Source organism: Danio aesculapii, chromosome 23 (genome assembly GCF_903798145.1).
Source record: "Danio aesculapii chromosome 23, fDanAes4.1, whole genome shotgun sequence".
NCBI lineage: Eukaryota > Metazoa > Chordata > Actinopteri > Cypriniformes > Danionidae > Danio > Danio aesculapii.
This window is the reverse complement of record NC_079457.1, coordinates 14,172,728-14,186,957: the sequence shown is the minus strand read 5'-3', so window position 1 is coordinate 14,186,957 and position 14,230 is coordinate 14,172,728. Positions and strand designations below refer to the sequence as shown.

Here is a 14,230-nt window from a genome sequence, read left to right as displayed (position 1 = left end):
TCAAAAACAGTTTAATATGGTGCGTTAAACTGCGGACACTGAATGCTAATGAAATGTAAAAATGTAAGTTTACATACCCTGTCGTACAGGTGCAGTTCACTGTCAGAATGCAGTTGTTTTGCTTGTTGATGATTAATTACCCAGGCCTTGTACAGTTCTGTCTACTTTCCTTGTCTTTGGCTAGGCAGAACCTCGGTTTTTAGCACAACAAAGTGTTGAATCTGGTAATCATGGAACATTATTTCTTGCACATGACCCCACAGAACACAATTGTAGGCATCCAAAGACTTGTAGGCCTTTAACTTCTCTCTTGTAAAATAACTTTAAGTTTCAATGAGATAGTTGTATATTCCGGGCTGGATGCTTGGCCATTTCGTCTTATCCAATATCCATTGGGTGCTATCGCAAATGGACCTTTCAGACGAACGCCGCTCACTTTAACGTTAATTTTGCCGAATCACTGAGCGAGTGACAAGCTGTTATAATACATTGAAAGCATTACATACAATGTTTACAAACTGGTAATTTGCCTATACGTGAATTGGGCAAGCTAAATTGTCCCTAGTGTATGTGTGTGAATGAGTGTGTATGGATGTTTTCCAGTGATAGGTTGCAGCTGGAAGGGCATTCGCTGCGTATAATATATGTTGGATAAGTTGGCAGTTCATTCCGTGACCCCAGATTAATAAAGGGACTAAGCTGAAAAGAAAATGAATGAATGAATGACTATCAAAGTACCACATTGCTCACAGTCAACTAAAAAATAGTGCTAAATAAGATTTTACGTCAAGCTGGTTTTAGCTAGTCATCTCCATAGGTCATCTCCCAGCCTGGCCAGCTAAGACCTGTAATAAATGGGCAAAACCCCTCTTAAACCAGCCAACCAGCTTAGACCAATGGCTTAGACTGGTTTAAGTTTTTCTCGCCAACATTATTTAATTAACATCATAGAATTAAATGAAAGCATAATTCACAAACTGTTCTATGATAAATGCTTTTTACTTCAGCACCGTTGAGTGATGAGTATGGATAAGCTCTCTAGCGCCTCCCCTCCATATTCCTCCACACTTTTTGGATTTTCCTTTCCTCCTCCATTCATCCGCACCGCGCACCTCGTCCACAGCCATCATGGTGCTTGATTTAGACCTGTTTCGCACCGACAAAGGCGGTGATCCTGAAATCGTCCGGGAAACCCAGAGGAAACGTTTCAAAGATGTGTCTCTGGTGGATAAACTGGTCCAGGCGGACACAGAATGGAGAAAATGTAAGTGAAGGCTAACGCTAAAGCTAACGTAACACATGGCAGCCTGTGAATGAGAACAAGTTGTGACACTTTTTACCGATTAATTCATCAACATTATGACTATATGATGGTAATTACACACTTATGGTGCCATGTCACGTAATAACTAATATTAAATTAATCGAAATGAGCAGAAACCGCATTACCGGTGTTCTGGAATAGCATGTAGCATTGATGCTAATGGTTAAACGAGCTGGCACACTGCGTAATCTTACTCATTCCAGTTAATGAAGCTATTATGTATTTATTGAGCGTAATGTATGTTTATAGCATTAGTTATTTGGATGTTGTGAGGTTTAAGAATGTATTGATTAAATATGTCGCAGCTGCAGCATCATCATCATCATCCTGCTGGATCTGATGCAATCTCTGTCAGAGGAGGAGCTGCTGACTGTCGGCACTGTATTACTGTTAGTGCTTTACCATGCTATTTACTATAACACGATGATAGTTTGGAAAATGATTTTCTTATTACTTTAAACCTATCTAAAAAATCCAAGAATTAAGACATTTGAACATAGTATTGTCACATGTGGTACATGATAACAAAGGTATCAGGGATGCTTTAAAGGGACAGTTCAACAAAAAAAGAAAATACTTGCCTGACAAGACATTCAAGATCTTTTGTCTTTTTGTTTGCCCTTGGTGATTTAATTGCCTCATAAATAAATAAGTAATAATAATTATATTTAAAAAAGAAAATAAGCGTGTAAAGGCCAATCCTCCCTGTCAGACGCTGTAAACAAACAGCATCAGCTCATGTCATTGCATATCATGAGCATGATCAAAAACTGTGTTTGTAAATCTGTGGATTAAATTAATAATATTAATAATGTTTTGTTTCATGCACATTGTGCCAAGACGTTAGTGTATCGTCTGGAGTCGTGGATATTATTTGCCTTTGGATTCTGATTTTTAATTAATAATTTGTAATGTTTTACCATAGAAAAAATGTCAGCATGTCACAAAGATTACCTTAAGAAAAAAAATAGAGGCCACATGAAAATTCACAGTTCTCTATAAGTTAGTTATGATTTATCGCTTGATTAAAATAAATAATACCATTAAAATTTTTTAAAAATAATAAAAATACATGTTTCTTTTTCGGCTTGTTTCAGTTAATAAAAATAACCCTTTCTGGGTAACCCAAATTTGGATTTTATTATTTAAATAGTAGTAGTAATATATATATATATATATATATATATATATATATATATATATATATATATATATATATATATGAAAAAGAAATATCACACAAGAAGCAGTGCGATGTGCCTGTATATCGGCACTGGTGGGAGGTGTGCGTTGGTACGAGGCCGCAAGCGAAGTGCCTTGGTATCCCACCACTGACGATATACAGCCACATCGCACTGCTACTTGTGTGATATTGCGTTTATTCAACAGTTTGACTGCACAATCGTGTGTTTAAAAAATTAAATAAAACATGGAGATTCTCAAAACCCTTTTTTAAGAGGAACTACTTTCTTCCGCCATTCATACACATCTGCAGCTGAGGTCAGAACCATTGCTCATTCACCAACGTCACTTTAGAGCTAGTGTTTGAATGATTCTCTAGCGTAATGGCTAAAGTGATGACAAAACAGGTGATTTTGCTCACATTATAAGATTATAAGGCTGAACGGCATGAAATGCCATCAGTCTACAGAGATTTCCCAGTATTTTTCTGTTGCAATTGGGAGATCACAGTATTACTGTGTTATAAATACAGCACTACAGCATACAAAAGAGAGAGATCGACCTAGAAAGTAATTTGTCTGGTTAATAATGATTTGATCAGCTGTAGTTTGAAATTATGCTGTTTTCCGATGTTAAGTCAATGCAAACGCGTGAATAGACATCCTGCAGTGCGATGTGGTGCGAATGACGCGAATTGCACAGTGTGAATGGCGCAATACGCGCGAATTGCGCTGCGCGAATTGCGCTGCGCGAATTTTGCGTTTTGGGCAGTTGTCGTGCTTAACGCGAATGCGAATGAAGCGGGGTTTGATGCGCGAATGAAGCAAGTAAACTCAAATGTTCACACTGCTATTTACACGTGAATAGCATGATTTATCTGCACCATCCGCATCTTGTGTGAACACAGCATAAAGGCTTATGCGCCATCTTTCGGATGAACATCGTTAACCGTCTTTGCTCAAAGAGGCTTATGGCCGCCGCTGTCTCTCAGAAATTATAAATATTTTAAAATAGGCGCTATCCTAATAAATAAACTGCATAGTTGTAATCTAAACAACTACATTCTCGATTAAAAAAAGCCTCCAAAGTACATTATTGCCCAACAGCAGGAATATTTGTCAAACTGTAGAGTGTCCTCTGCTTGTTGCAGTATGTGGGTGAAGTAATACACAATTGTGAAGGGTTAAGAGGCTGCACGAGTGCTGTTACTGGCAGAATATTGCACGGCTATCATCCAATCAGATTCAAGAACCAGAAAGAACTGTTGTATAAATATATGTATCTAAAATGACAAACTTGTTGCAGCTTGTAGCATAATTTTCTGCTCTCTAAAGCATCAAAGCACTACACATTTTCAAAGATCCATCATCTCTCCTGGTGTTATCAAAACATTACAATTAATCTTGCCAGACCACTTGCCAGTATATCACTGACACTGATGATGGAAAGATTTTTTTTTGCCTCCAGGTCGCTTCACAGCCGATAACCTTAACAAGGCCAAGAATCTCTGCAGCAAATCCATCGGTGAAAAGATGAAGGCATGTAAAGCTGCTGTAATATATTTGTGATCTGTTGTCAATAAGTTTTAATAATGACCGCTATTAAGATGTTTTTTTTCCTGTGTTTTTGCAGAAGAAAGAGCCAGTTGGGGATGATGAAACTCTTCCAGAGGAGGCTCAAAATCTGGAAGCCCTTACTGCAGAAACGTTATCGGTACGATTTATATATGTGTGTATATATATACATATACACACACACTTAATTACTAAAAATGAAAATTAATTTAGAAAATCAAAATATTTATCCATTTCTCAGTTAATATAGATAATTTATTTTGGTGCAATTATTATTAAGCAGTTATATCTATTAAAATAAAGGTTTGGGTCTTTAGGAATAGAAGGATAATGCATTTAAATTGAAACTAAATATTGCAACAGCAAATTGCAATATTTATAATTTACAATAATCTCTCTTTATTAAAGTTTTATTTTTTATTTTTTCCCTACCATATTATTTGTGTCTACTAATTTTTGGACAGTTATTCTATTACATCAGCTCCAGATTTGTCTTTGTTACTGACTAATCTAATTTATATGTAGAAATATAATATTAAATAGCATCCTATAGCAAATATTAATTTCAAAGAGAGGTCTGTGAGGGGTGGCTGGACACTGTACACAAACACTTATTAAGCAAGGAGGTATTGAATATATCAAAATAGCAATGATACAAATATTGCTAACTTTTAAATGTGACATATTAAGCCCCTTTTTACAAGATGTAAAACAAGTCTCTGAGGTTCCTAGAGTGTTTGTATATGAAGTTTAAGCTCAAAATACTCCACAAATAGTGTTTTATAACTCTTAAAAAAAAACCTTTTCTACTTTGATCATGATTGTGCCATTTTGGTGGCTGTCGCTTTAAATTCAAATGAGATTGTGCTCTTTTTAAAAGAGGGCGGAGCTACAAGCGCTTATGCATTAGCATAATGGCAGATTCAAAAACAAGACTAACATCCTATGCTAATGAGGGAGAGATGTCACTTATGGGCAGGGCTTTCCACTTCTAATAACATGTACAAACTGAGCATGTCAATCATTGTTTATGCAGACTACTTTTATCAAGTGTGCTAAATTAAATGAATGTTTTTACTATTAGAAGCTGGTTATATTCACAGACTGTTGCCACACAATTTTGTTTAAACCTTTTAGAAAGTAATTTTTCCCTTTAAAATAGGTTCCCTTTAAAGAATTTTTAATAAAATCAATGCAGTTTTTTCAGTTTGTCCTGAAATTAAAATGTTTCACATGTTTTACAAAGAAATTATGCAACACAAGTGTTAATCATCATATTGGTGTGATTTGTGAAGAAAATATTGTAAAGGTTTGCAGTAAAACTGTTAACTGTGTAAATTTGACTGTAAGAAATGCAACTTTGGTGAGCATAAAAGACAAAAAAAATGATCTGTTGTGAACCCATTAAACAATGATCCTTCCTGTCCCTGGCAGCCACTCACTGTGACCCAGATAAAGAAGGTGCGGGTCCTGGTGGACGAGGCTGTGCAGAAGACAGACAGTGACCGGCTGAAGCTGGAGGCAGAGCGCTTTGAGTACCTGCGAGAGATCGGCAACCTCCTGCATCCCTCTGTGCCCATCAGCAATGATGAGGTGAGTTTCAGTCATCAGTTACAGTGGCAGTTTTCACAAACACAGTGAAGCCCTGCGAATCTGCAACCTTATTTTAATTCCAAAATATTAGAAATGTTTCTTTAAAGAGAGACAATGTACAGGATACAAATATACATGAAATACTTTTAAGAAAATAAGTAGTTACAGTACTAATAACATTAAAGTAGTACATACTTGTTATGCAGCAACTGTTTTACTTTCTTTGGCAAAAATAATGACACTTCTAAATTACTGCATATCCTGACCTATATCCTGAAATATTATATCTTGACCGAACTGTTAATCTCGGTCTATTATGCAGATATACGACTGATAAACACGTCTTATACTAGTTTAAACTACAGTAGCAGATATGCGTTATTACCTCTATTATTATTGTTACTACATCTCTCCAGTAAAAGACGGTCCCCATTCAGTGCTGAACAAACAAAATAGTGCAAAAGCAATTCAAAGCACACATCTGAGCTGCTTCCACATTGCATGCATGGTTATAAAAATCACGTACACGATGCAGGTTTAACAAAAAGGACAAATTGACATTATATTACTTTCGGGTTACTGACTTGAAATGTAGCCTATTGAATTCTTCATAAAAAGCAGCAGGTTTCCAATCCTCTCTTTCCTGCATTTCCGCTTTAATCAACAGCTCAGAAAGGTATATTCTGGTGCAGTCCAGTACATGCTGGTCGTACAGGTATGGCACTGGGTTATGGAACAAACCCTACAAAAGGAGACTAAGGTAAAATGGTGTTTTCTTTCCCAGGATGCTGATAATAAGGTGGAGCGCACCTGGGGTGACTGCACGGGGCAGAAGAAATACTCTCATGTGGATCTGGTCGTCATGGTTGATGGATACGAGGGGGAAAAAGGAGCCATCGTTGCTGGAAGCAGAGGATACTTTCTCAAGGTTTGTTGCCCGTTAACCCTTACGTGCTGTTTGGGATGTTTTCATCCACTCTGGGCTAATTAATTTGGACTTATTAATTAGTCCTAATTTGGACACAACTTACTCTGTGTTTAAGCAAGTAGAATAATTTTTGATCACAAATCTTATTTTGACCCATATTTTGGGAAAATGTTCAAAAATTCAACAATACACTCTGGGGAAATGTATTACCCTTTCGTTATGTTTGGGGCTGTTTTTGCCCCATTGACTTTCATTATAATTACTTTTTTGATTTGGTACACAACATATAAACATGTATTTTTGATTGTTGCTGGTTTTTCCTGCTGGGAAGAGGTAAAGTTTGTATTTTTTTCTGTTGATCATCAGTTGCAGTGCAAAAAAATCGTAGTTTCTGCCTCAAAGATAAATGGTTATATGGAGTATAGTGCATGTGAGAGTGTAAGAGAGACTTTTGTGCATTTACCTTGATATGTTTGAGAAAATAAAGTAGCTCAGCTCTCAGAACATAGTAAACATAGTAAGTGTATTTATGCACACCCACAATAGTTGTTTTACTCCATAAAACTCCATATAAAAGTAAAAAAAAGTTTTGCACAGGCCTATCTAAAGGGTTAATGGTGCCAACCGATGATTAACAGTAAAAAAAGTTTTACCTCTTTCCAACAAGAAAAAACACCAACAATAAAAGAATGCATGATTATCTGGTGTCATGGTTTTGCAATCAAAAAATGTTGTCATAATGGAAATCAGTGGGGCAAAAACAGCCACAAACATAGCGAAAAGGTTAGTCAGTTGGAACAGTACACAAGGATTCACTAGAAATTACTTTTTTTGAATTGTCAAACTGTGCATGTGTTTGAATTATAAAAAAAAAAGTGTGCCGTGTCTGAGCAAATTGCATCTGAATGTCTGAACTCTGCACATGTGGACACCATTTGGCCTTGTATAGTATTTACACCCGTTCTGATTCATGTTCTTCCAAAAAAAATAAACTAACACTAAACATAATTTTTTAATTGTTGTTTTTTATTTTAGGGGCCTTTAGTGTTCTTGGAGCAAGCTTTAATTAACTATGCGCTGCGGATCCTGTACAGCAAGAACTACAACCTCCTGTACACACCCTTCTTCATGAGGAAAGAGGTCATGCAGGAGGTCGCTCAGCTCAGCCAGTTTGACGAGGAGCTCTACAAGGTGTGTCACCTGTCTATCTTTTTAATCAGACACCATCACCGAGGTAGAATAAATGAATTCTATTAAAAAAACAAATAAAACATTAAGTAAATATTTTATTTCATTAATTTTATTGTTATACGCATTCGCGTGCGTATGAATGGAAGTCTATGGGGAGAAAAGTGCAGTGTGACCGCAGCTTGAGTGTGTTAAAGCAGGGTTGGAACTAAACTGTACAGGGCTGCGGCCCTCCAGGAATTGGCCTTGACACCTGTGCATCAAAGCATTCTTGCGCCAAAGTTTTTTTGGTTTCATCCCTACATAAAAAAATATTAAAAGATGCAAAAATGTCTGGAAAGCAAATGTTCTGGATTTGTTGGAATAGAGCATTTTTTTCCTCACTTTAAAGCCTCTCAAACAGCTTAATGATGGATGCTCTATGACCCCAACACTAATTATCCAGCCGTGTTCCTTGGAAGAGAGTCTTTGAACAGTCTTTGAACTTCTTCCATGCACATTTATAACCCTTATATGAACCCACAGACAATGACGGTATTTGCTGTAATGTATTTCATCAGGTGATCGGGAAAGGAAGTGAGAAGTCTGATGATAATACAGTGGATGAGAAGTACTTGATTGCCACATCAGAGCAGCCAATCGCAGCCTTCCTGAGAGATGAGTGGCTGAAACCAGAAGAACTTCCTATCCGCTACGCTGGCCTCTCCACCTGCTTCAGACAGGAAGTGGGCTCTCATGGCAGAGACACGCGTGGGATCTTCAGGGTCCATCAGTTTGAGAAGGTCTGAACTAGTTTATCGTGGAAAACACCAAGTGATAGCAATTAAGTCCGGGGAAAGAGAATTCTGAGAATTGTCTCTATAGTCATATATCTTATAAATGTATTACTGAAACACATTGCAAAGACTCTGAAGTATGTAGTACTGTGGAGTTTTCACCAATTCTGTGTTCAGTATATTTTGGGCGGCCCTAACAATATACAAACTAGGGATGCTCATTTCAGTTAATTTTGCAAACCGACAACCACTGCTCATTAATCGAATACGTTTACCGGTCAGATTAATATAAAATTATTATTTAATTGTGAAAAAAATTGATTGACGTGATTTATTTTAACATGCGAACAGCAGCATACAGAATATATTAACAACAGAGCATCCTCATGCACCTGCAGTGTTACCAACAGAAAAAAAGAACAAATTAAATAAAAAAAGAATAAAATAAATAGTTCTGCACTAGATGTTTTTCACTTGATTTTCAAATGTAGATTACAAAACACAAATGCTGAATCATTTTCCAATCATGTTATTTTTTCTTTCGTCAAATAAAAATAGCCGGCTCAAATCGATTGCTTTACGGAAAATATACATTTAATTAATGCTTCGCTGTAATTCTTAAATCACAAACTTCTGTCAACATTTTCAATAGATGTCATTAGTTGAAGGATCATGTCTTGAGTTTCAGATTTTATTTCAGAGCTTCTGTGCTTTCATTTTCTCTGTCTCACTTGCTGTTCATGTGTGGCCCTGCGCATGATGAAAGACAATGGAAAGGGCGCAAATGTTGACTTAGTGTAGTGTTTAGTGTGGGCTACTATATCATATAACAATTTTTTGTTTACTTATGATATTGCATTAATTTGCATGCATGTTTTATAAGCTGTAAATTGAAAACCTCAGTTTGGTGCGGAGTTATCATTATGCAAAAATCAAGTAAATCATTGGATTTTGATTAGATTAGGGTATGTAGGCTATTTTAAAAATGAAAAATTTATAAGAAATATTAATAACTAGTTTTCCAAATGGAAAAATGTTGGTTTGTTGGTTGTACTCTAAATCATCAAAACTATAGCCAATTTGTTGTGTTTGAGCGGTGCCCGAGTTCGCTTTGATGGAGAGAAAACCCTGACACTTCCTCTTGTGGCCAGCTTGTTTCCAAAGCAGAGCACATCTCAAGTTTTGTTTTAGCATCCCTAAAACGAACTACTGCATATTAATGGTATTTGTTCTCCTGCTCAATCTTGAGTTACTGTTCATTCTTACAGTCTATATTTTTCTAGCTATCAGACTACAATTTAAAAACATGGAGAATTCACAATTCACATCTACAGGTAGCATCTGTAGCATCCATTTAGGTTGTCAAGTTATTTGATGGTTGAGAAATGGATGCTTTCCTAGGAGTGGGTGTGGTTTCAGCTGACACGCCCATTTTATTTAAATTACTTGGATTTTTTTGTCATTCAAATTTGTCTGGTTGGTTAATACAGGGTTTAAACAGACATGAAAAACCTGGATAAGGAATTTTTGATACGGCATTTTCCATGCTTGCAAAAGTTTTGGAAAAATATTAAAAGCCACCAAGTTTTGGAAAAGTCATGGATATTTAACAAATATCTGTATACTTGAAAATAGGTTACTTGTTTATGCGTCTTTTCTGTCCATGGCCTGTCACATGCTCTTACATTTATTAGTGCTGTGTATGCATTATCTAAATGCATTTTACATGGATATACAAATACATTTAACTAAATGGATTGTTATATGTTTTACAATATGCGCGCTGTATTGAGTTTTAACATGCATTGTTTTGCTTATTGTTTGCCATGTACACGTAGGCATTACATGAAACATTAGGTCATAAAAATTAGCTTGAAAGTCTTGAAAAAATCATGGAATTTTAGAAGTGAAAATGTGTATGAACCCTGTTAATGACACATTTTTCTGTTGTGTGGCAAACTCAGACACCCATTTTAAAATCACTTTACCCGGACTTCAAATATTGAATTTGGTTGATTTTCATTACAGTAAGACCCAAGCACAATGTCAAAATGACTCAATGAATCACAACCTCTCTTTCCAGATTGAGCAGTTTGTGTACGCCTCTCCTCATGATGGCAAATCCTGGGAGATGTTCGATGAAATGATTGGAACAGCTGAATCCTTTTATCAAACATTAGGAATTCCTTATCGAATTGTCAACATCGTGTCAGGTTTGTTCACATTATCCTTTTTGTCCCAATTTAGAGCACCAATGCAACTAAAAAGTGACCTTTTATTGGAAAACACTCAATGTTTTCCTGACCGCTCCATAAAAAAAACATCCAATCAGTTCTTCTCTTTTACTTCACAGGTGCTTTGAACCATGCAGCTAGTAAAAAGCTGGATTTAGAGGCTTGGTTTCCTGGTTCTCAGGCTTTTAGAGAGCTTGTGTCATGCTCAAACTGCACAGACTACCAGGCTCGCCGCTTGCGGATTCGATACGGGCAGACTAAGAAAATGATGGACAAGGTACCTCTCTGTTCTGAGTGTAGAAGTGGTGGATACTATACGTTTATGGTTTCAGGTTGGTTTGACTGTTGTATCTGTTTTTTTTTTTTATTACAGGCTGAGTTTGTGCACATGCTCAATGCCACCATGTGTGCGACCACTCGCGTCATATGTGCCATCCTGGAGAACTTCCAAACAGAGGAAGGCATCATTGTTCCAGAACCCCTCAAGGCATTCATGCCTCCAGGTGAGTGTTATTATTAAGCTTCATTTATTTAACTAAAGCTTGATACTTGACAGAGTCATTAAAATTAGCTGCTTGTTTTTTTTAATATGAAGTACTTTGTCAAAGATGCACAAGGAATTGTAAAGGTTCTGATGCCAATTAATTATTCTGAATGATGTTAAGAAGTTCAAGTCAAACACAAAGAACACACACATTGGTGTTGCTTGCTGTAGTTTAGTTGCTGAATGTTTTTCACCTCACAATTTTTTGCTTGAGTTTCTGATGCTCAAAAGATCATTTCATCATGGTCATTTTATGTACTGGTCTACTAAAAGGAACAAGATTGTAGGATTTTATTTATTCAGGGTGTCTACGGAGTCGTAAGAAGTCTTAAAGTATCTTAAATTTCACCAACTAAATTTTAGTTTTTAAGAAGTCTCAAATTCACTGAAATATTGTTCTAGGTCTTAAATCATTTTGAACTGGTCCAAGCTACCCCAATCTGGCCATCACCAACAATCCAAATTGTCTATGTACCAATATGGTTGAATTATCAGTCTTACAACAAGATTTGACAAGTAAAAATGTTTTTTTTTTTTTTTAAGTGTATGTATTAGGACTGGGCGATTAAAATCGGTATCAATATTTATTGACTGAGCACTATTGTCAATATCGATTTAAAAAAAATAAAATAAAAAAGATTTGATTTGAAATTTCGGTATGAATCACTATAGTTTTATTGTAATGTGGCTACTGGGCACTCACCTTAGAAGCAATGCCAATAAGCTTAGGGTGTCAGTTTGTCTTTCCAATGGAGGCGCGTGACTTGCAGGACATGCACATGAAAGCGACACACATGTTGTGCAAGCGGCGCACAAGTGATGCACGTGCATTTTCCACCCACACCTAGTTGAAAACACCTTAACTTTTCTGAATGCTGCGAACACACCGCAATTCGTGCAACTAGAACTAACCAATCTGCTTCACACTTTGTATGGCATATACATATTTCAGTAATAGCGGTAGACTAATTACCTCAGACAAACACAGCACACCCAAACACTGCAGCGCTTTTTAATTTCCTTTGTTCATTTGTCATTTTCTGAGAAAATGCTTGACGGTCGCTTGGTTACGAGAGACACCAGAGGTGTACGAGCGCAAAGCCTATTGTAAATGGTCAAGGAAACCACGCGCACACGCTTGTTACTTCAGGTCAGAATAACAACACGCGTAAAAATGAGTGCCGTATAGCAGCAGTGAAGAGATTGTAAATAAAAAAGGATGTAAGGATGTCGCCAAAGTGGGTTTTTGGTTTCTTTTTTTTGTGCATCCCAGCCACTAGCACCTGATCTGAGATTTTTTAGCATAGGGGTAAGAACATCACAATTTGTAATATTGCAATATGTATTTGAATAATGATGGCTGGTTTCTTTACTTGAAAGCTCAAATTTGATTATCATAATTTATGTTGTTGACAGAGTTTGAGGTTTACTGTATCATCATTATTCACACCTTTCAGATGTTGATCTACCTTCACCATTGCACACACTTTGTAACATTTTTATTTATCAAATTTAAGAGTCTCTTTAACACTTACATCGTGTTTATTTTATTATAAAGAGATTAGATATTTTGTTTAAATATTTTTGTTTTTGACTATTAAATCTATTTGCCCTAGTAATGTTGAAATAAAATAAAAAAGAATCCTAATGTTCCTAAATGTATTGTTAAAAATAATCAATAATTATCTATATATATATATATATATATATATATATATATATATATATACATACATACATTATATATCGCCCAGCCCTAATATGTACAGTATACAACTAGGGTTTGCTTGTTTTGACACAATATAAATAATATTTAAAGTGTTAGCCCTGTATAAGCCTGAAATTTCATTCATAATGGTCTCAAAAAGGCCTTAAAATGTTAAAATGTCTTAAATTTGACTCGGTGAAACCCTGTTACTTTGACAACAATGGTTATGCTGTTTGTTTATAATTCACTTAAAATCAATTAAACTTTGGGAATCAGACTAGACCTTTTATATAGATGTTGTTGTTGTTTTCTCAATAAGACTCCACCAGCTGTAAATTCTTAATAACTTTTTTTTCCTAACTCCAGGTTTAACAGAAATAATCAAGTTTGTGAAGCCAGCCCCCATTGACCAGGAAACAACAAAGAAGCAGAAGAAACAGCAGGAGGGAGGAAAGAAGAAGAAACATCAGGGCGGCGATGCTGATCTAGAGAACAAAGTGGAAAACATGTCAGTCAATGACTCTTAGACACGCCCCCCACAGTCTCATCCAATCATATTGGTTCACAGGCTCTTCATTTCATGTTGCCCAATCACAATCACTGTCCCCTGGAGCTCTCACGTTTTCATCCGGGACAGACCTACTGGAACTAAAGGTGATGCTGTCATGCTAATAATCTTATCTTGTATCAACAAATCATTTTCATACCAAGGGGTCTTTAGAAATATTAAATTAAAATGCATGGTGTTGTGACAAGACATTTAGCCATTAGACTGAATTGCTTTTACAGCACTTTATTTTCCTGAAAGACACTGCATTTCAAGCCTGCCAATGAATTAAAGGGAACATAACAGTCAGTACTGGGATTAGAGGTGAGAGTTTTAGGACATTCTGGAAATCGGTTATGCATAACGGAAAGACATCTTTCAGTATCCTGTCTTATAATTAACATTTGTGCTATATTTAAAGTAAAGGTAATCATTGATTACTGTGCACTTAACATTCACAACAGCAGAATGCAGCTTTCCATCATCTACGTCCGTCTTTCCTTCATAGAATTATTTCTTCTCGTGATTTGTCTGTAAAAGAGGGAATGTTATTATATGTACAGTACTTACTTAAGATGCCTTGCGTGAGGAGGAGGATGGCATTTGAGAATAAATCAATACCTGAAGGAGTA

General features: G+C 36.2%; 1 protein-coding gene across 2 annotated transcripts; it reads left to right on the top strand.

Annotated features, from left to right (window-relative positions):
• Positions 1-1,066: 1,066 nt before the first annotated feature.
• sars1 (seryl-tRNA synthetase 1) lies at positions 1,067-14,230 on the top strand. 2 transcript variants are annotated; one of them, XM_056449661.1, is made up of 11 exons: positions 1,069-1,264; positions 3,974-4,044; positions 4,139-4,219; positions 5,515-5,673; positions 6,458-6,601; positions 7,637-7,792; positions 8,350-8,571; positions 10,649-10,778; positions 10,919-11,076; positions 11,173-11,302; positions 13,418-14,230. In XM_056449661.1, the coding sequence occupies exons 1-11, from the start codon at positions 1,129-1,131 to the stop codon at positions 13,576-13,578; spliced, it is 1,548 nt and encodes a 515-aa protein (XP_056305636.1). In that variant the 5' UTR covers positions 1,069-1,128; the 3' UTR covers positions 13,579-14,230. The 2 variants fall into 2 exon arrangements, with proteins under 2 accessions (XP_056305635.1, XP_056305636.1); XM_056449660.1 differs by having other exon boundaries at positions 1,067-1,264; positions 10,919-11,302.

Excerpts from the sequence above, each read along its gene's own strand:
- sars1 (XM_056449660.1), top strand. The coding sequence starts at position 1,129 with ATGGTGCTTGATTTAGACCTGTTTCGCACCGACAAAGGCGGTGATCCT. Across the intron at positions 6,602-7,636 it reads GCAGAGGATACTTTCTCAAG|GGGCCTTTAGTGTTCTTGGA; the intron begins GTTTGTTGCCCG and ends TTTTTATTTTAG. Across the intron at positions 8,572-10,648 it reads GGGTCCATCAGTTTGAGAAG|ATTGAGCAGTTTGTGTACGC; the intron begins GTCTGAACTAGT and ends CTCTCTTTCCAG.